The sequence below is a fragment of the Lonchura striata genome, chromosome 1 (genome assembly GCF_046129695.1).
Source record: "Lonchura striata isolate bLonStr1 chromosome 1, bLonStr1.mat, whole genome shotgun sequence".
In the NCBI taxonomy this organism is placed as follows: domain Eukaryota; kingdom Metazoa; phylum Chordata; class Aves; order Passeriformes; family Estrildidae; genus Lonchura; species Lonchura striata.
In genome coordinates, this window is record NC_134603.1 from 84,740,325 (window position 1) to 84,762,357 (window position 22,033).

The window sequence follows — 22,033 nt, forward strand, 5'->3', positions numbered from 1 at the left end:
AAATGCAAGAGGCTCACGTAGTTTGGGCTATGCCAGCACTGGGTCTAACTTCTATTTAGTCTTGCGTCCCTGAATTCTGAGGCTGAGGAGCCACTACCATAAAATACTGAAAGTCAACATTTACACTGACAATGGTTTTGCCCCAGGTAATTTTACTCAATTCTTGGTGATGGCTGATAATGCTGCAGGTTGGGTATGGCTCCTGGCCAGTTGTGCTTTCCTCTTTGGGTGGCAAAATTAAATGATTCAGCTGGGTACATTCAGGAGATGTCCTGAGGTGTGGGCTTGCTAAGTACTAAAAAGAGAATAGCTAATAAAGTGTGTCTGAGAGACAGACTGATAGTGATACGAAGGTATGAAGAGATGCAGAAAATAAAACTATAACTTGGTGTAACTATCTATCCTGAGGCAGCTGAGCGCCTGTATTCCCATCTCACTGAATTTTCTCTTAGTGTTAGTCAGTGGAGGTCGATGTCTTCCTTGCTTGAGTTAGCAGTAGCACTATTTATGTAGCTTTCTCTATTACTTCTGAGATTACAGCGATGGAAATCTTCGAGTGATGTGCTGTGTGTTGCATGGCTTTGAGCTGGTTGTAATATCCCTGCTAGGAGAGTAGTTCATTACCTTGGTAGTTCAGAGAGTCCAGTTGGTCTGAAGTAGGTGCTTCTATGAAAGGAAGGCAGGAACTGCACCTGCTAATGAACAGTTGTTGTAGCATTTTTGTTAAAAATTAAGTTGCTATACAGTCAGTCGCTATGGGGTTGTGTATTTTATTATTCATCAATAAGACTGCTAGGTGTCTTCTAATGATACACTGTTAATGTACCAAGCAAATGCCATGGTTGGCTTGTTCTTCTCTCCTTCCCTCAAGAGGGGATATTGTGTTCTGTGACTGAGCATTTTGTAGTGTTGGATGCAGAAATGGGTGCTAGAACTGCACTCCTTGGTGCTGGCAAAGGCAAGAGCAAAGTTTTGTCCTAGGAGTGAAAGTGATGATGTCTGTGAGAGGCTTTTTCCCAGGGAAGATCTTGTCTCAGTCTCGTACCTGTCTCAGTAAAACTGTAGCAGCTGCACTGGCGTCTTGCCCTTCCCCATAGGCAGCTGCACTGCACCAGGGAACAGAGCTGTGGACTTCAAGTGACCTTCTAAGCAGCTTGGATTGAGGCTCTTGGAAGGCAGAGATAATGACCTAAGAGAAAGAACTTGCACTGCAGTGCTTGGGGCCTGTTATTAGTACTGGAGGCTTTTGTGAAACATTTCCTATGCCAGCTCTACTAGAGCAGTATCCAGACTCCTTCAGGTTTGATAGAAGAAGGTATTTTTAAAATGCTTACTTTAAAAAAGTTATCTTTGTAAATACCTTATTGGCTTGCAAGCCTTTGTTTTCTTGTTTCTTTGTTGAACATACCCAAAAAAATGTTTTTGAAATCTTACTTTTTCTTGTTTTGTGGGATTTTCTTTGGTGGGGGGGGCGGGGGGGGTGGGGTGATTGCAAGTGTGTTTGTTTAGTTGTTTTGTTTTTATTTTTTTAATCCTATCTCTCATTTTCTATTCCTCCAAAGACTGTGGCTCCCTCATGCTTCCCAGTTCTCAACTCCACCCTGATTAACTTTGAGTTGTTTGGGAAAATACATTTCATTCTCCTTGCATTCCTGTTCTGTTGCAGATTTTGACTTGAACTATTTTTGGCATTGGAGCAAGTTTACAGACTATGTGCAGTGTGTCCTCACTTTCACTGGTGTGACTGGTTACATCACTTACCTGTGGCTGGACTCCTCCCTCTTTGTGGAAACGCTGGGCTTCCTTGCTGTGTTCACTGAGGCCATGCTGGGTGTCCCGCAGCTGTACCGCAACTACCAGAACAGATCTACAGAAGGAATGAGGTACGGTGCTTGTCCTGCATCAAACACATGTGTGTGCCTTTGTTGAGGTTGTCTCTGCAGTGTGGGAATGCTTTTTCAGGAAGGGCAATGCCTTCTTTACAATTTTTACTTGAAAACACAGCAGCAATTGGAGTAGGCTTTCTGTCAGTAGGAGCTGGTGCAGCACTGCTGAAGTCATTGGGAGTTCCACGTCACCTCTGAAGTAAGGTGAAACATGTTCTAATTAAATAAACATGTGGAACCACTGCTGTTGCCATTAGCAACATGTTGCAGTTCTACTCAAGCTGTGCTACGCCAGTAATTAGAAATGGTCTAAAGAGATCCTGCGTATCAAAAGTAATAAAGAGGATGAAAATATTTTGAGCCTGCAGCCTATAACTATCAGTATAACTCATATAATTAGCTTTTCCTCACATATCTGCTCATCACGTCTTCATAATCCATTACTATAGTTGTAGCAAATGAAATCAGTATTTATTTTCGTGTCGAAGCTTGAAACTGACATTTATGAAAGCTCCAATGTGACTTTTACAGTGGGACAGAAAATTTCAATCTGTGCCCACTCTTGAGTCATTAAATCAGAATATTTTTTCATACTGTTTATTGGATAACTGAAATGGTAACACTAAGATTACAAAGGCAACTCGTGAAGCTTTTTTGAGAGAGGAAACCTTCACTATGGTGCATCAGTGCACTGGTTTGTGGAAACACTACAACAGCAAATTCAGTTCACAGAGTGCTGTGTTCATTTGTGACTGTCTTCTCTTTCATAGTTTCATTATTACTTATCTTCATTCCTTTTAAAATTTGATGGATAATTTTTACTTTTGTCAAAACAATTAACCATGCCACCCCCAAACCAAAGCAATTCTGTCCTCTGTTCACATTGTTTGCTTTACTTGTTTGGCTTGAGCATTCTCATACTAGGTACTCTGAGATCCTTTCTAACTTGAAATGTTGAAATGTTCAGAAAGTTGCTTGGATGCTTCAGGCATTTTCTGATTGGGAGCCTTTTAGGTATGGAATGAGTCAGAATTTGCTTTCAAAATATTGGGGTACTTTTCATACACCCACTGTCTTGGAAAATTCTGTACCTGTGATAGCCAGAAATCAACTTACCTGCTAGACAGTTTTTATGCTCTGGTTTGACTTTTCATTTTCTATTTTGCATCTGTGAATCAAATGCCATATTAATGATGGCCACTGGTAGTGTTTTGCTTTTCCTTAATTCCTTCCTGGGGACGTGGGCTTCAGTTTTGCTATTTCTTGTGTGTGCTATTAGCAAAATAATTTTAAAAACCCCTTTGTTCTTTGTAAACTGCTAAGCATAGAATTGCAGAATTCTTATCTAGGACTGCTTGGCGAAAGAGTACTTGTGTTTAGTCAAGAGAAAATAGCATAAAAACTCATGTTTCCTTGCCATGGAACAGAACCAGGTCAAGCATAGCCACACTTCTTATCACTTGTGCCCATGGTTCCAGAATGCATTCCTCTCTCTGGTTCCACTCTTGAAGCAGTACTTTGTGTGCCATTAGACATTGATGGGTCTGGGCACTGATGAAGTAATGCACAACTTTGTGCTGTTGTACTGCAGTAGGAGGATATTCACGCATATGTTGGTGCTCTTTATTTTTATCAGGTTAATTGTGGTTTTATATATGTTGCAGGTGCCACACACATTGTAGTACCATGCAATCCTGAATTGACTGGATGTTCCCTAACCAGTACTGGGCTGTTGTTTCTGTGAGAGTGAGTGACTACTGCCAGTATTTCCACTGTTGGAAATACTTCCTCTGAGCTTCCCTTCCTGTGCCCACTTCTCTAAGATCATATCAAGAAGAGACCCCAGTCACCTGAACACGGAAGTGAGCATGTAACAGTGCAGCCAGCCTACTTGCATGGGTATTTACCAGGTGAGGGCTGGCTGATGTCCTGGTTAGCTGATTACCACTGCTCTGTGCAGTTATTTACAGCTCAGGGCAGAAATAACCGTGTGTGTGGTTGGTTACACTGTTGGAAGCAATTGCATTGGGGATCTGGGCCAAAATGGCTGGCTGCCAGCCATGCTCTTAAGAAGCCTCAGTGGCAAAGAAAAAGAGATGAGTTTCTAGTTCTCTGTGACTTCAAGCTTAATGGGGAGAGCAATGAATATTAAGCTGTTTTATATAGTGACCTTTTGATCAATCATCACATCCTTACTGGAGGTGGTAATTTCTTAAACCTCAGTAATTCTGTCACCCAGTGCAGGAGTGTAGTCCCTGTTAAAGATCACAGCCTTCACTGCTGCAGAGAAGTGGTTGTTCTCAGATCCTCATGGCTTGCTGAGAAAAGCTGTAATGTGCATCTGTCTCTGAACCGGGACAGAGCAGCTGATACATTAATTGTATTTAGCAAACAAGTCCTTTCATAAAGGTTAACTGCTGAAAAAGAAATGGAGAATAAAGTCTCTGTATGTGGTCCCATCTGATCAGACTATCCTGGCAGACTCATCTGATACTCTTGCTCTGAAAAAAAGGCCACACTACCCACAACCCTTACCCCTCAGTAACACATCTTGAAGTGAGAAGTTTGAGGACATCTCATACTTGAGGTAGCAGTCATTTCCCAATAAACAAATGTGCTAAATGGGAGAGGTGGCTGTAGTGGCAGCCAGTATGCCCTTTGGGAGTCTGTTTTGGAAAGGGTCCTATCATCTCACCCCTGTATTTCCATTTGCTACTGCCTGAAAAGTCCCCTACTGAAAATGTCCTCTGTGTCTGAGGTAAATGTCCAGAGAGCATCTGCAGCTTAGACAGTTTTGTTTATTGTTATAGAGCATAGCTGGAGTCAAGGAATCTCAGTTATGTGCTTTGTAGTGCTCCTGAGAATGAGTCTGCTGGTTCTTTGATAGCTCTATTCTACTGGATAGAGCTCCTCACATCTTACTAAGTTTTCATTTTCCCCTTCTTTTCTCATTTTCCTTCTTTTTGTAGGATTATTACTGCTAGGTCCTGTAGCTTCCACCTTTGTTCTGACAAGAGCAGAGACCAAAGGAAAGGTTGGAAAGAAATGGAAACAATAAAAGTAGAAAGGAGATGCATGCTGAGTAAGAGCTTTTGTGGAGTGAAGATAGTGTAGTATGTCCTTGTGGGCTGATGATTGATGGATGGAAATTTTCCTATGATTAAGTAAACAACTAAGCTGGTCAAAGCAACGGAAATTTTCATCATGTTCTCTTTGACAATTCATCTGATTACTTTTGGGACGAGTACTTAATAGAAACTTGGAGCTCTGTTTAAGTATTTAAGTACTTTTGAATGGTTGTGAACCTGAATAGTACAGTAGTGGTTATATAAATTATGGTACTAAATGTGACAGAAGTGCTTTGTAATGAATTGTTTTAATACCTATCGAAGAACTATTCACTTAATCTCCATTCTTTTCAATAACAAAACTAGTTCTGTCAGGTCACCTAGTAAAAGAGTAATTTAATTACTTTAATTATTGGGGTGGATTAAAATTATAAGTGATTTTGTTAGAAAAGACAAAAGCTACCTCAAAGTTAAAGAGTTTTTGAGTATTTGAGAAAAAAAGACACTATGACATTAAAAGATTGTTCATAATTTGTAAATGTTCTTTATATTATGTGATAAAATATTTCAAGAGTTGACATCCAGAACACCTCTCCTATACCACCTGTTAGGAGTTAGAGCTGCTGAATGCTGCAGTTGGGATCTGATACTCCTTGTTTTATTAACTGCTTTTGTTTTGGGACAGGAAACATACAGACAGGAACTTACTCTGTTATTTATCTTTGCATCCCCACTCCTTCCAGATAGTTGTCTCCCAGTCACTTTCTAATAAACTGCATTTGTGAGAAAAGGTAGTGTTCGGCAGGAGGCAGTGGAAAGGGCAGGAAGGTTGCCTCTGGATCTGGCAGCAGCACTGCTGCACACAGAGGTGAGTGCATTGGGAGAATCCCATCCTTGTGTTGGACACACCTTTTATGGAGTTCCTGTAGGGGGCTGGTGTGTACTTTTGTGCAGGTGTGGGGAGAGCCTCTGAGGGGAGACACTGCTGTTATTATGCTCTCCTCAAAATCCTGTCTGACCTCCCTCCACCAAAGGAGGAGGATGGAGGGTTGTCCTGGGGTAACTTTATGATGCCCATATCCCCATTTGTTTGTTTAGCCCAGAAATAAGTTTTGCACCTTTAAGACTGGTTCTGAGAGTGAAGGTGGGGAGAGAAGAGCAGAGTTTGTTATCAGAAACTGCACTTGGCTCCCCCGCATCCTGCTCCTGGACTGTGTTGTCTGCAGCACAAACAGACAGCGGGACAGAGCTTTTGCTCTTAGTTAGTCTTTAGCTAGCTGAGGCAGAGAAGTTCCCTGGACTGTGTTTTTCTTTTTCTTGGACCTGTTTAAACCTGCTCTGGACTGAACATCCAGAGGAGCACCAGCAGCTCGCAGCTGTGGCCCACCGGGTCGGGTCTGGGCCGTGGCATTTCCAGCGCCAGAGGGACTGATAAGAGACTGGGTGAGCCGAGCTGCAGCCCATGGAGGGGACTTTCTGAGTTTGTCATCTCTTTTGGAGCAGCAAGAGGTTTTAATATTTAATATTGTTCTTTTTGTTTTTTTTTTTTTTTTGTGTGTGTGCTGGTGAATGCTTTGGCTGTTAAATAAAATAAACTTTTCTCCAAGGAAATCTTTTCCCAAACCAGCTGGTGGAGGGGCCACTTGAGTTTGCTTTCTAGAGGAGCCCCTTTGGAGGTTTTCTCCCAGATTTGCCCTAAACCAGGACAAGGGGATTCCTCTGTAAGGTCTATGCCCAAGTTGTAGGAGTATGATCCTACCCAAGTACCAAATTAACCTTGGGTCTGCACGAGGGTTGATTTGCTTCAGGACAGTATTGTGTTCCTGTCTACTGCCCTGCTCCAGAAAAAAAAACAACTGCCCTTCATGAAAAGTTTTTGCAAAGGCTTCTCAAAATCACCTGGCAGTAACCCTTTTTGACTGCCAGCTGCTGCTCAAACCCCATGGAGAAGCAGTTTCTTCTCAGTCAGAGCTGCTGCATGGCACAATTTTCCCAGGTCCAAGAAAAAGGTCTAGCAGTAGGACAGAGCTAGACTGCATATCTTGAATTCTTAGAAGCCACAGTCCATTGGATACCCAGTTGTTAGCTTGGAAACATATGGGTTCAATAAAGCAAGGTATTTTTGCAGCAGTAGTTGAGGTCCTGGTATGCACTGTTGTCTCTTTCCTGGATGCACTCTGAGCATGGGATGGCCCTTGCTGTGCCTGGTTCAGGCTGCATGTGCAGCTGCAGGGTCAGAAGGACTCAACCAGGGACACAAACCTGTGTTGTCCCTCTGCAAGCAATTTCCCAGGTCTGTCTTCTTGCTCATGTACAGCTTTCAGTCTGCTTAGAAGGAACCTTCTTTCTGCACAACTTGGACTGTTGTGTTTGGCTGACTTTGTGCTGGAGGCACTGCCTGGAGACAGCCAATGCAATCAGTGACTCTGCTTATGTGTTGATAGGAGACTGTCTTGGGAAAGCTAGTCTGAAAATCTCAGGATTTCATTCAATCGGGTTATTGTGCTATGAAAGAAAAATATTAATTGAGTCTCTCCTGTGGCTGTGCTGGGTCAGTCACAGTGATTATTTTGTTTTAAAAAGCGCAAATCACTTTGTCGGAGAAACAATTGGCATTTTTTGTCTCAAAAGCTGCTGGAGTCAAAACCTGCAAATTATAAGCTTTTTCATTCAGAAATGTTTTATAAGGTGTGCTGCAGCTGTGAGCTAGTTACAAGCAAGCATTTATCTGAAATGTATGCAGTGAAATGAGTGTGGTAGAAAGAAGTATGAAAGAAATTTTATTAAATTATTCTAACATATATATATACTTAATATATTATTTACTTTTCTCCTCTACAGATAATATTAAAAATACTAGAAGACAGTATTTCTTAGAGACATAAATTTTATTGTTGGTTGCTTTTATTGAATACTGCTCTATAACTTTTTCCTTTATGAGACATGCAGCTCTTTTTATCATTTTTCAGAAGAAATTTTTTGACTTCTGAGATTCAAAAGCTGAGAAATAATGAAACCTGCTATATGTTTTCTGCTTGCATTATATTAAGATTGTATTAGCATTGTATTAACAATGTATTAGCATTGCTGTGATGAAGCAACTGAAGCCTTTATTCAGGACTGGCTAACCAATGTCTGGCCATCTCTTTTAGTGAGATTTTAGATTCGAGGCGATTCAGCAAGTGCTCTAAAAATGCTACTCCTGTGGGTTCTTGGGATTTTTTTAGCCTGAGAGATTTTTTATTTGTGAATAAGTAAAACAGCTTCAGTGAGTTACTTCCTTTGGAGTAACTTTTGAGTTACTTCCTTTATGCTATTTAACAGAAAACAAAACCCTGTGCTAGAGGGAGGTAGCAAGACTTGTGGATGTTTCTGCTCAGGCACCAACTATGTATTAGCTTCTTCAACATATATTTAGTTCCATTAAAAAGGGAGGCAGTTCACATCTGTTGTGGCAACTTTGTTACATATCTGTGCTTTTTGGGGGAGGCTCAGTAAGGGAATAAAAGAATTTACCTGGAAAAGAACTTAAAAAGTGCTAAAAGTAAGGGAAGTTGAAAGGGAATGATGCAGGCAATGGCCATATTGAATGTTAGGGTTTTTTTCTGTTCAGCTCCTTTTTCTCACTGTGAAACTGCATGGATGAGAGCAAAATCAAAGAAATAAGACTAGGGATAATGGATGCCTATGGAAAGATTTCCTTTCCTGAGCATGTCACATGCACAAAGCAGACACCAGTACAGTGGAGACCTGAGTTAGGAGTAAATTGTGTCCAGCCCAGAACTAATACCAAGGAAGATGCTGAATAGAGAGAGACCTGTTTCCTACAGGCTTTGGCATTGTACCCTCCAGGTGCTGTTAAGCAGTTTCTTCTCTTATTCTTAAAGTAGCAGCTGCTTTGTATATTAAACAGACAAAACAGAGAACATGTTAGAGCGGTATGAGAGGTGGGGGCTATTTAGTTCAATCAAACAAACAACTTCCAATATAGTTTTGTGGATTCAAATCATCTGACCCTACTAAGAAACAGGTTTTCATTGCATAGAGCATTGTGCAGACAATCATAGGGACTAAGTTATGAAAAAGTAGTTCTTGAGGGACTAGTTAGGACCTAAAAATTAATGGGGCCCTAGCCAATAGCGAAATCAAGGTCTTAAGCATGAGCCAGAACTACAAATCAAGTAAATGTAAAATTATTAGCTCTACCTAAATGTAGTTTGTATTTGGAGTTGTATAGCCCATTTCTTAGTCTTGGTGCCTTTCCTATTGCCCTAAGTTAATCAGAACTGTCACTGTGCTTACAAATTGCCTGTTTTAAACGATATAATTTACTGTTGTTCTTCTGTGATTGTATTTTTTTTGCCTTCCTAAATGCTCTTCTTTACTCAGATCCTTAGTTTTCTTTGTGGACTACAATTGTGTCATTGCTTCTGTAGCTCCAGCCAGCAGTCATAGTTTTCTGGGGAAGTTTTACTTGTTGGATTGTTTTGCTCTGCTGACATTTCATCTTCTGCTCCTGGCACTGATTAACTGGTTGCTATTGTTCTTTAGCATGGTTTTTATGTTAAATATTCCAAAGTTTTTCATTTCCGGACTTCGCATACACATCCAGGTTTGCATAATAGTCGGTGAACAGTTTTCATGACTGGATGGTTGAGGTTTTTGTACAACTATAAGGCTTACTACAAACTGCTTGTCTTCTCTCTTTACCTTTTCATTTGTAGTTCTAATGGGAACAGGAACATTAGATTCCCTTCTCAAATCTGCCTGTTTTAAGGCTAAGAGATTAAAGAAAGTAGCCTGTAATCATCAGAAGATTTCTAATTTATTCTCCCTTGAAAGTGTTACTACATCAGGAAAATAAACAGGCTTGGTCTCAGTGCTCTTAGGACAAGGGCAGAGTCAGCAAGTGAACAGATGGGCTGAAACTATTTTGTTCTGATCCTAGGAATTAAGTGGATTCTCTCCTCTTTTCCAGACTCTCTTTTCACTTGGAGCAGACCTGTGATCGATGCCCCAGGTTCAAGGGCCTGCACTTTCTGCTTGACTCTCTGCAGATCTGTGGCCTGTGGGTTGCTGTGCTGGGTCTGTTCTGCAGTCACCTCTGTGCTCGCCTGCTGTGTCTCCCCAGAGCTGTTCTCTCAAGACCTGCAGCACAGTATGACTCTCTGAAAACAGTTCTTGTCGCCCTTTTGCTCCCTCCCCAGGAAGGAGACCTTCCTTCCCTCAGCCTCCCAGCACTTCTGACAGCTTGAGCAGTGGTATCCACTTACCTTAAGCATCTCTAAGCTTGTAGAACAGTGTGGACTGCTAAAGTTCTTGCACATATTGAACCTCTTACTCATTTCTCTTCCCTTGGCACCTCATCCCCTCTGTTGAAATAGTAAAATCAAAGCAAATGACTTCAAACTGAAAGCATTCATCTTTTACAAATAGTTCAAGGCTTCTGTGCAGTAATAGGAATAAAGCTCTGCTGGCATGTTTAATGAGTGCTGTCTTGGTAGGTGCTTTTCTCTGTGCCCTGAGAATTTGAATTACAAGAGAAAATTTATTGTACTTCTGTTACAAAACCATTCCATTAAGTTTAGGTGTGACATCTTCCTCTGGCAAGGAAGTGTCATGCAAGGTATTTTGCATAGATAAGGTTAGGTCAAGGTACAAAAGATGGGAATTGAGCCTGTCATGAAGACACCTGAGAGCTGAAAGTTTTCTAAAAATGTTGTCTTCCTCTGTTACCTAACAAATTTGGGAACAGAAGTGCCTCAGTTCTTGACATTGCAGCACCTGTATTGTTTTGTTAGAATTAACCACAGCCAGTTGTGTAAGTGGATTAAGTTACCTGGATATAAGTGGTTGCAGAACTGTCTTCCTTAGTGCAGTAGGACTGAATGGGATTAGAAATATGGAATGGAAGTAAACTGAGATTTGAGTTTGAAGAAATGTAGGTTGAGATGCAAGGATGCAAACAGCCATAATGATAATACTGACTGTGATGAAGATCTATAAAGTCAACAGAAAGGTGAGTAATTTAAGTAGCTAACAGATGAGCCAGAACACCATTAAAAAGAGAACAGAGAACCTTAAGTCAGGAAGTGACTTTGCAGGGTGGTCCAGAAAGACTACTGCGAAGACCTGGGTAGAGAATGGGAGTCGGGCAGATGTGAGTGGGTCGACTGCAGAGATTTTCTGTTTCATCTTTGACCTGTAATGGTGTGCTTGGTCTCCTGCTCCTCAGACACAGAGGGACAAGCAAACAGAAGAAGAGTGGGAAGTGCAGAGACTGATGTACTGAATGATGAGCCCAAAAACTGAGATGGGGAGAAAGTGCTCATAGTATTCTTGAGTAGAATAGTAAAAAAGTCTTGATATCAGAAAAAACCTGTTTGAACAAGGCTGAAAGGTAGGGCTTTAATTTTTTTCTGGGAGGATGGCTAGGAATGATACATGTCTGCATCACATCAGGGAATTACATGCCTAGCCAGATGTCCTGGCATTGTCAGGTGAGCTTTCAGGATAGTTGTGGAAGCCTTGTTCTGTCAGATACCAAGTCTTGTATTAGAGAATTTCCTAAAACAGGATTCATAGCATACAAGGCAGCAGATGGCAAGAGTTTGGGAATGAAGATAGGCTAGGGGATGTCTATCCTTGTTGAACTGCAAAAACCATACTGGGGCTCACATTTTAAGATTTGTTTCATGCTACTCTGTGTGGGATTTGATCATGATGCTTTTATTTGCTCCCTGCAGTGTTCAGTTCTGCCCACAGCAGGGCTTCAAAGCTCTGAAGCCACCCTGGGTCAGTGGCAAAGTGGAAAGTGGCTCAGAAAGTGTTGGTTTGTGGTGGCACTTGCTGACAAAGTATAGCCTTCCCACAGGGTTTTGCTTTAAGAAGCAGCATCGAGGTGTATAGTGTCTCACTGTCACCAGTAACTACACTGCTGCACCTCTGTGTGCACTTGAGCATGTGGAAGGAAATGGAGAAACCTGGAATTTCAGATGAAGATCTGCGTGGTGACATACCTTCATATAGAGCTTGCAAGGGGTTATTTCATAGAATCAATAAGGTTGGAAGAAACCTCTAAAATTACTGAGTCCAGCCATTGACCTAACACTGCCAGGTCTGCTATTATTTCCTTATGGTGCTAAGATGTTTTGGAGGAGAATGCAAGCTTTGTTCTTGCAAATATCTGTAATTCCTTTCCAGACAGTAATGTGGACTTTGTCCCCCAGTGATCACTCTTATTTTACCCACTAATGTGTTTGGGGTTTTAATTTCCCCAGTGTTTTCCTAGAACGTGAGAAGCGTTTTTACTATCTGAAGGATGTGATTATTCAGGAAAAGTAATGGCTGCAACATCATTAGACTTTGTCATTGTGGATGCTGGCTTTGAAGACAAGTGAACTCAAATCATCTAGAAAAAGGAAAGCACTGGAGCTGGGACTATTACTTTATGTTTGTTGACTAAAGAGGTAATTGGAGTTTTTGAAGTATAAACTAGAAATGTGCTGAAGCTATGTACTTGTTATCATATGAAGGTGAAGGGAAAATGGGAAAATGTGCTCAAATTTCCTTGAGTTGAATGAAGAGTCTGATGATCTCTTGGTTGTCTAGGGCAAGAAGAAAGGAAGATTTAAAAGCATTGCTTTGAGCCTTGGGATACACAGCTGTGCTGAAGCAAACCTCTGTTCCCTCTTGTGTTTTAATTACCTTTCAAATTGAATTTATCCCAAGTTATTTACAACTAGAGCAGGAAATGCACTGAATGCTGTTGCACAGGGACGTTGTGTTGATACTTCTTGGCAATGGCCTTGCAGGACATTGCAGTGATGTGGCAGTGGGCAGACTGCAGCTACTGGGATGTGGCAGGCCAACTATCCTGCCGGGAAGTGAGCCATGGGAAGGAGTGCTGCTCCCTGGGATTTGTTTCCCTGTGCCCTTGCATGGCAGCGGGTCCTTTTATCACCTGCCTTTCAGTGCATGATGTGGGGCCCCAGGGTGGGCTGTACCAAGTGGTTGGAGAGAAGATGGGCAGCAGGAGAGCATCTAGAGCAGCATGAGCCAGCAGCTGTGCCTGCAGCTCCACCAATTGCAATGCCATGAGTGGGAGGTGAGAGGGAAGCAGGGACAGATCTTTGAGAACAACTTCACAAGTGAGATCTTGAAAAATGGTGTAATTTAGGTGTGCTCTGCACCATTCTCATTACATTGATGGTACCATGTGTGTTGGCAGCTGACTGCAGTTATCGTGAGAGGTGCAGGATGTGATTTTCTGCCCTGGAACCAGAGGAAATCTGGTCCCTGCCATGGCAGCAGGTCTCAAGCTTCCCAGTTCACCAGCAGCAGAAACAGAGCTTGTCTGACATGTGTTCATACCACATGTCTAAGCAGACCTGAGCTTTGCAGTCTGGCTGGCATCCATCTGTGTCTCCTGCAGAAAGGGCACTGGTGTGAATTGTGGCTCAAATCTTTCCTCTGATCCACACCTGCTTCATAGAATTTGGGGTTTTTTGTGCTCGTTAAGATGTGCTGCCCTTCTTTCTGCAGCACAAGTTGTAGAATGCTAGAAGTACTTTGTAGTTGTTAAGGGTTACCAGTTTCTGGACCCCTACAGACTAAACTTTAGGCACAGCTGCTTGGCATAGCTGGAGGCCATATTAGTGATCCTGGACTATCTGCCAGCCTGTGTGGCATGTCTTGTAGTTTCCTCTTGACTAACCTTTCACAGACATGTTCTAAAAAATACTGGATTTTGGGTGGGTATGCTACATGGGATCAAAATGCCTGACACTGCCATGCTTGGGCATTTAGAAAACAGATATTAATGAAAAAAAAAAGACAAATACCCCTTTAACCTGTTTTTCTGTGAAATTTTTGTTTAGATGCACCTTTTTGGGTTTGTTTGCCTGATGGTGTTTCAGACTTCAATCCTGCATTTAATCTTTCCTCATTGATGAGTACAGTCCCTGAAAAATCACAGGAACTTTTAGATAATTTGTTCTTGGATTGCAGCTGACTGTGGTATCAATTGCTTCTGGATATGGCTTTAACTCATCTGCTTCAGCTTGGTTACAGAGGTCGAAAATAAATGCTGGATCTCTCTTGCTGCATGCTCCTCTTAACTTCTGCTAGCATTGTGGGGCTGGAGAAATGTCTTTTTCTGGAGATGGTCAGTGCTGCTCCAGCCTCAGAGGAATTGTTGAGAAGTGAGGTAAGGCACCCACACCAAGCAGGGCATGTAGGACTGGTGAACGGTTTCATGCTTGGATTCCCAGCTGGTTGTACAATATTTAAAACAAGATCTTTGCTTGTTCACACAGAAGGACCTGTCTTGGGGTATGCACACTTAGTTTCCATGTTTTCAAACTTCAGAGACTTTGGATATTTGATCCGTGTGTTTTCTTTTTCTTCTTTTCCTTTTAATTGTTTTTGGCAGGCTAAGCAAATTGGTTAGCATGAGGAGGTTTCCTTTTTTTGTTAAGCCATACGGCATTTTGTTAGAAACAAATGGTCTATTTATTAATTTTTGTTTGTTTTGTGCAGTGTTAAAAATAACATGGCATTCATGTTTTCTGGTCTGTGTTTCACTGCTGTAGGCGGGCCACCTCTGATTGAAGTGCAGTGTTAGGGATGCTTGCTGTCTTTCCTAAGTAGACTATTTCAGAGCTGCAAATGGGAACTGAAAGCTTTCCAAAGTCAGGGTGTTACAACTGAGTCTACTTTCTCTTCCAGATATTCCTGTGCAAATGGCTTGTGGGAGGTAGCAGCTTAAAAGGTTGCTGGAGAGATACCTTCTGTACCTTCTTCCTCACTTCCCAAAACCAAATGCAGTGTTGAAAATACTCACTTACAGGCTGCTTCTGTGTGAGCTTTATAAATGAACTAAATACTATATTACCAGCTTTTAAATTCTGTACCTTCTTCCTCACTTCCCAAAACCAAATGCAATGTTGAAAATACTCACTGACAGGCTGCTTCTGTGTGAGCTTTATTCCTGAACTAAATACTATATTACCAGCTTTTAAATTATTTTATTCTGCTTTTGTATCCCATCATTCAAGGATTTGTCACTGTGTTTTAACATGTGTGAAATTCAATTGTTAATATATGAAGAAACCGTGGCAGTCTAATCAGATTTTCTGATTTGGCAAAACCTGTGTCCTGGCCAAGATATGGGGAAGTTTGCCACAATGTGGGGCCACGATGGGGGAAGTTTTGGACAACTTCCACTGATTCTTGAACCTCTGTTCAGTTAGTCCAGGCTAATTCTTCTTTATGTAGGTAAAGGGAAATACATTATGTTCTTTTTTTCTCTTATTAAACATAACTTCGAAGTTTTGAGTTCATAGAGTGTCTGAGCACAGCTAGCCCTAAGTTTTTGACTGTAGCAGGATGTAATTACATCAAGGCAACACGTACCTCCTGTTGCTATTTGTGCTGAAACGTCTGCTCAAACCACTACAGGATTTTTCAGTGGAAGTCACCATCTAATGTCTGATTCTGTCAGTGTCTTTGAGCGTGCAGGGTTTGGCTTTGTGTGTTAAGCTACAAATATGCAGAATCATAACATCAGTGTGAGAAAATCTGCAGTGCAAACAGGAAGTAAGGACTGCTGTGTCTTTTTCCTTCTGCATGTTTTGTGCTCAGTCCCAGCCTGTGTTCTGCAAACTGCAGCTCTGCAGCCCTGCTGCTGTTTGGATGGAGGGTTGCAACAGTCTTAAAACAGACTGGTTTACCAGGGAAGTGGAAGAGGGAGGCTTCACATCTCATATTCTTTTAAAAGATCCTTTTTTTTTTATTTTTTTATTTCTTTCAGATGAAGGAAGAAGAAAAGTGTAATAATCCACAAGTGATTAATGTTGAGCAGAGTGTGCAAAGACTCCAAGGGAGAATCAGAGACTTGAGACTCTGAGTTTGAGACAGCCAGCTTGTGTGCAGAAGGAATGAAGATGCTGAGAAGCTTTTATTAGAATAGTATTAGTCCTGGATAAGGCAGATAGAACCTGAATATCTAGCAGATATAATTGTTTTGTAAATTAATCATCCTCTAGTATAGTTCCATAGAAAGAAGCAACAAATTTTGGTTTGGAGTTTTTTTTTTTCTCTTTCAAATGTAGCTTTTTCTACATCTAAATAATTCTATAAAAATTAAGGTCTGTTGGCTGACTGCAGATACCATGTTACTGATAGCTGCTGTTACCTCTAGTTGCTGTCACTTTGTGATTAATATACAGCATACAGGAAACCTGAAAGAAGGAAGTTATTCCATGAGAAAAGTGAATGCTGCTTTCCAGCATGTAGTTTACTTATTTAGCAAATGAAGACCAGTACAGCTTATTTATGAAATCTGCTATCAGTGGTAGAGAACAGCAGCACATTTTCACATTACCATATTAAAAACCACCATTTAGCAACCCACCTCTAATCTAGTGTCTGATCAGAAGGGCTGGGGTCTCTCAGAATTAATTCCTGCAACAGAATAAATAAGTGCTCTTTCAGATTTTAAAAACAGCTGAAAAAATACCAGCTTTTCCTCTTTGTGGTCATTTGCAATTTATGTAGACTTGGCCTGGCTGTTACTACATTAACAACTCCTTCTATCAAGCTCAGCTTGATAGGCAGTGAGGAAGCTGCTTGCTTTTTAGGAGGTTTGTTGTCATTGGATACTGCAGTGCTGATGTACATTACTGCGAAGTGCTATTTTTACCACAAGTCTGCCTCAGCCTCTGGCAATACCAGCTATTTGAGCGCAGTTCCTGCCTCTGCAGTTGGCATCTCTGTTGTCAGACAGGCACATGCTGCTATTTGCTTATTTCTGCATCCCCAGGTTGCTCTCTGGCACTGCTCACCCCTAACCTGCTTGCTCATTTGTGCTAAAAGCAGTTGTGCTATCCTCCTAGAGTGTATCCACCATATCGACAAGGTGAGCATTTCCTGCCTTCTGCCTCTCCCCAGCTTAGCCTTGGGCTGTTTCAGGAAAGAAATATTTACTCCTAAGTCCTGCTTTGCTTTGTAGTCAGTGCTGCACAGAACAGCTTGGCTTGTGTGACTTTGCTGATAGCAGGAAGATGGAGTGTGAAGTTGGTCTTTGTGGGAAATTTTTGCTGTACGCAGCCTCTTTGTGCTGTGCTGTCCAGTATAAGGCAGTGTTGATGATGGGCCCTGACTGCCTGTTGTAGCAAAGCCTCTTCTGCATTAGCAGTGCAGCATTTTTGCTTGCACTTGTGAAACCAAGGGTCAGACTCTGGTGCACCAGGTGCACCAGAGTCTGTGATCTACCAACCCACAACACCTGGCACATGGAAAAGGTGCAGATCTATGGGCTGACGTTGGTTATAGGAGCATCACCAAGACCAAATGTTGGATCCTGCACTTGGGTTGCAACAAGCCCAAGCTACAGGCTTGGGAAATAGTGGCTGGAGAGGTCCTCACCGGAAAAGGACTTGGGGGTGCTGGTTGACATCCACCTAATTATGGAGATATTTAAAAGATGTGCAGATGCACCACTTAGGGGCATGGTTTAGAGGTCGACTTGACATGGTTGGGTGACTTCAGGTTAATGGTTGAACTCAGAGGTGTTTTCCAACCTAATGATTCTATGATTCACTCAGCAGAGTTACAGTAGAGCAGTGAAGCAAGGGCTTAGGTGTGGTCTCCTCTTCTTGTTCTTTCTTCTCCACAACCAATTGAAAATTCCCATTTCTTCTGGGCAGTAAAATGCTTCTTTTTTCACAGACACTGCTCTTTTCTCCACCAGGGCAGGTAAAGGGCAGCTAACTGCCCAAACTAGAATGGTGTTTTTCTTGTCTACCCCAAAAGTAAGACCAAATATAAGAATAGCCTTTCTTTCCCAGGTGACTGGGTAAAATTGAGAAGCTGCAGACAAAAACTGGCTTTTCTGTGCAATGTGGCATCCTGAAGTGACACAATAGCTGTAAGGTATGAGAACAGTGACAGTGTATCCATGCCATCCATCCCTCAGAGTCATACACAAACCACTGCATCATTGCAAGTGACATCTGCATATGCAGCAAGGGCAGAGCAATTGCTAATCCCAAACCAGGGGGAGGACCATCGCTGTTGCACTGAGAATCTGGAGACTGGGACTTGACAGAAGCTGTATTGATGGTGTAACCTTCATCCAGCCCAGCCTGTCTCAGGCCTGTGATATGGTAGTAGGGGCAGGGCCAGCTCTGTTTCATCCAAGGTGCCACACAGTCACTTGGTGGGTTTCTCAGCAAGCTGAAACTTTGAGGCTGGTTGAGATGAGAGAGAGCCAACAGCAATTGTAGCTTTTCCCCTCCCTGGAGTGGGCACTGGAGGAGTGAGACACATACTGATTTGGAGAGGGTGCAGGGGGCATTCCAGGGTGCTTGGAGTGATGAGGTGAGGGTCCTGGGCCAGCATGCACCTATTTGCTTGTTCCCTAGCTTTACCTTCATGGTGGATTGATGTTGGCTAATGCCAGGTCCTCACCATGCCACTCATACTGCTCCTGCTCCTCAGCAGGGGAGAGAAAAATACAACAGAAGGCTCATGGGTTGAGATAAGGACAGGGAGATCACTCACCAGTTGCCATCACAGGCAAAACAGACTCCACTCAAGGAAATTAATTTAATTTATTGCTGATCAAAATCAGAGGACAATAATGAGAAATAAACCCAAATCTTAAAACAGCTTCCCCAGACCTCTCCCTTCTTCCCAAGCTCAATTTTATTTTATCTTCTCTACATTCTCCCCACGGATGACACAGAGGGAATGGGGGTTGTAGCCAGTTCATCACATGTTTTTGCTGCTCCGTCCTCTTCATGCTCTTTCCCTACTCCATTTGGGATTCCTCCCAGGGAGACAGTGCTTCATGAACTTCTTCAATGTGGGTGCTTCCCATGGTATGAACTTCTCCAGTGTGGGTCCCCATGTGTCCTTTCCATGGGGTGCAGTCCTTCAGGAATGGATTGTACAATCCATTGCTCCAGGGGTCACAAGTCCTGACAGAAAGCTGCTTGAGCTTTGCTGTTGTGGGCCACACTCTCCATGGACCCACAGGTCCTGCCAGGGACCTGCTCCAGCATAGGCTTCCCATGGGGTCACAACCTCCTTTGGGCATCCACTTACTCCAGGATGGAGTACAGGTGGATCTGTGCTCCCCCATGGATCTCCATGGGCTGCAGGGGCACAGCTGCTTCATCATGGTCTTCACCGCAGGCTGCAGGGGAATCTGTTCTCACTTCCTCTCACCTGGCTGCTGTGTAGTGCAGCAGTTTTCCCCCCCCTTCTTAAATACATTATCCCAGAAATGCTACCACTGTCATTGATGGGCTCAGCCTTTGCCAGTGGCAGGTGCATCTTGGAGCCAGCTGGTATTGGCTCTCTTGGACTTAGGGGAAGCTTCTGGCAGCTTCTCACAGAAGTCACTTTGTAGCCTGCCTCCCTGGCCCCTGCTACCAAAACCTTCCCATACCGCAAATTGTCTACCCCAAATTAAGGTCATTTTCAAGGACTTGTGTACCAAGTTTCCAGTTCTCTTCCATTCCTGCTTTTCCCTGTGCTGTTCCAGTCTCCTTTTTCTATCCTCTTCTCATCTGACCAATCTCTTGGTTCCTCTGCTGTCTCCTTTGCTTTCCTTTGTGGCCCCTCATTGCCTTTTCTCTCCTCTTGCAGAACACTGTCCCCATTTTCTTCTAAGCTCTTTGTGATTACTGCATGCACTTTTGGTCTATGTTGGATGTGCTCTTTTTGCCCAGTCCCAGCCTCTCCTCTGGAAGGGCAGCCAGCACTCCCACAGTCACTACTTTGCATTAGCCCTGAGAACCTTGGTGCAGCTGAAGGACTGAGTGCTGTGGGATGTCAAGCATTTTCTGTATTTTATTTTTGTTGTACCTTGGTGATTTGCAGGTTTTCTCTGGAGCTTTGTCCAAACTACTGGATCGAGAAGGATGTATGTTTTTTGGTACAAAGACAGACCAGTGGCATCAGCTCTTTAAACTACCTGTAGCATTTTTTAAGATCATTTTTGTCAAGGACAAGTTGAGATTTTTATGTGTGTGGAGCATTGTTGTTGCAGCACGCTGTCGGGGTGTGCTGGGTGGCAACAGCAGGGCAGCGACCGTCCCCCTGCAAGCTCTGCAGTTCCCAGTTATCAATTGGTCCAGTGCAGGAACAGACAACGATGACATGGGTCTTGAGGTAGAGCTGGGTGGATTTACTAGGTGGATCAAGACCTGGGACCCAAGACCAAGCTTGTGGGGTGTACAGAGGGTTTTATAGGACAACTTAGGGGGAGTGGTACAGGACAACCAACCAATGAGGGCATGGCAGGGGAGGAGACTAAGGTGGGACTAACATTCTATAAACCTATCAGGGAGAACAGGGTAGGGGAATAATACAGAGTAATAAATGGGGTATCTAATACTGCAAGATAGACGAGGAACAATCTGGAAAAAGGGGTAGGGATAGGGAGGATTGACATTTTGGGAGAGAGGAAGTTAGGGAAGGGCTTGGGAAGACTGACAACTCATGAGGGGAGGAGAATAGTGGGCGAACACAAAATTAAAGCAAAACACACCACAACACGTTGTCATGTCTTTCTGGAGTGAGAACTCCAGGCATGATGATGATGTCCTTGAGTGTCAGATGTATGAGCTGAAGTGTGGGCTCTGGAACCCACTCTGCAGAGGCTATCGGAGCATGCACCTAGTTTTCCTGCCAGTGTTGCAGATTGATGAGTTCACAGGTGGCTTTCCAGCAAAACACAGACTTGCTTTGGCAAACCTGGCACAGCATGTGATACACTTAGGAGTGTGCTTGGCTCCTGTGGTTCTGATGAACTGCAGGTGTCCATAAGTTTTCCCTCAGTGATTGATTATTCTTTCTTTGAGAGGGTTAACTCTTCTCTAGACTGTACATCTTCTGACTCTGTATCTTCTCCTCCACAACTGCACTGCGCTGTAAAGTCACTTTAAAAACCCAGCTTGCTTTCTCCATTGAGGGAATGAGTGACAGATATCCTTTGTATTATGGATATTTGTTAAATTCCAATTCATCTATCTCATGGTATTCCTGAATTTCCCTTTTGTCGACAGTTAGCAGTTAGTTTGATCAGCCTGCTTGAGCATGTGCTTTTAGTGAGGGTGCCTAGCCATGCCAGGACAGATTCACAATTAAATTGTGATTAGTTGCTCAGAAACATTAATACGCTTAAAATCTAAGGAGGAAAAAATACTGGCTGCCAAAAAGCAAGGTGCCAGTTTTATATCCCTCAGAGTGTTATTGCTTTCCTAATTGAAATCTCAGTCAATTCCTTGACTACCACCTGCATCTATAAATGTCGTATAAGTGTGATGCAAAATGACTTGGTGTGACTGGGAACATGCACCAGGCAGGTGGTGCAAGTTGTTTGCACCAAGCACAAATGGTATTTAGAGTTCAGCAGTTTTTTTCTTTCTCTGATTATTTATTTACGTTTTTAGAATGACCTTGTGTGGGAAATGACTGCTCACTTAACCCCATATCCTTGCTTGCAGTTCCACATAGTTTCTATGGAAGCTCCTGATTGTAGACCTGTTTTGTGGTGTGGGCCACATGACCCTAGTTACAAAAGGCTCCTGTACAAACTGATGGTTTTGTTCACCCTTTCCATGTGGGGAAAGAACGGGCTGCAGCATTTGGCTTGCAATGGCATTGTGCACTGGTGCCCAAAACACAAATCCTGTGAGGTCCTGCCTGAATGTTTAAAAAATGAACATTAAGTCCTGCCCTGCTGCATGGGCCTGACTGTGTGTGATGGAGTCTGTGTTGGCAAAATGTAAATTGCTTGTAATTATGACAAATCATGCACAGTGCTCATACTGTGAACTACAAAGCTTTTGTCCACTGCTGCTTATCCAGTTGCATGAAGCTCAGAAACAGCCTGCCAAGTTTGGCTGTTCACATTTTATTGAGGACATGGAAAATAATTTGGTCTGTTTGAAGAAATTGCTTGTATTCCCCAGAGTTTCTCCTGATGTGGGGGTGCAGAAGCTTGACTACAGGACAGGAAATACTTAGCAGAAGAGCAAGATGAAAACAAGTTTGGTTATTAAA

The 22,033-nt window shown here is 42.7% G+C and overlaps 1 protein-coding gene across 4 annotated transcripts in view; it reads left to right on the forward strand.

Moving 5' to 3' along the window:
• The window catches only part of SLC66A2 (solute carrier family 66 member 2), an 81,035-nt gene that overhangs the window by 42,211 nt on the left and 16,791 nt on the right, over positions 1-22,033 (forward strand). For all 4 annotated transcript variants that reach the window (XR_013340485.1, XM_021553399.2, XM_021553397.2 and 1 more), the window contains one exon: positions 1,667-1,883. Coding sequence is in view for 3 of the 4 variants with exons in the window: in XM_021553399.2 (XP_021409074.1) it covers positions 1,667-1,883 (217 nt within the window). In the remaining variant the exon portion in view is untranslated. The remainder of the gene's footprint in view (positions 1-1,666; positions 1,884-22,033) is intronic.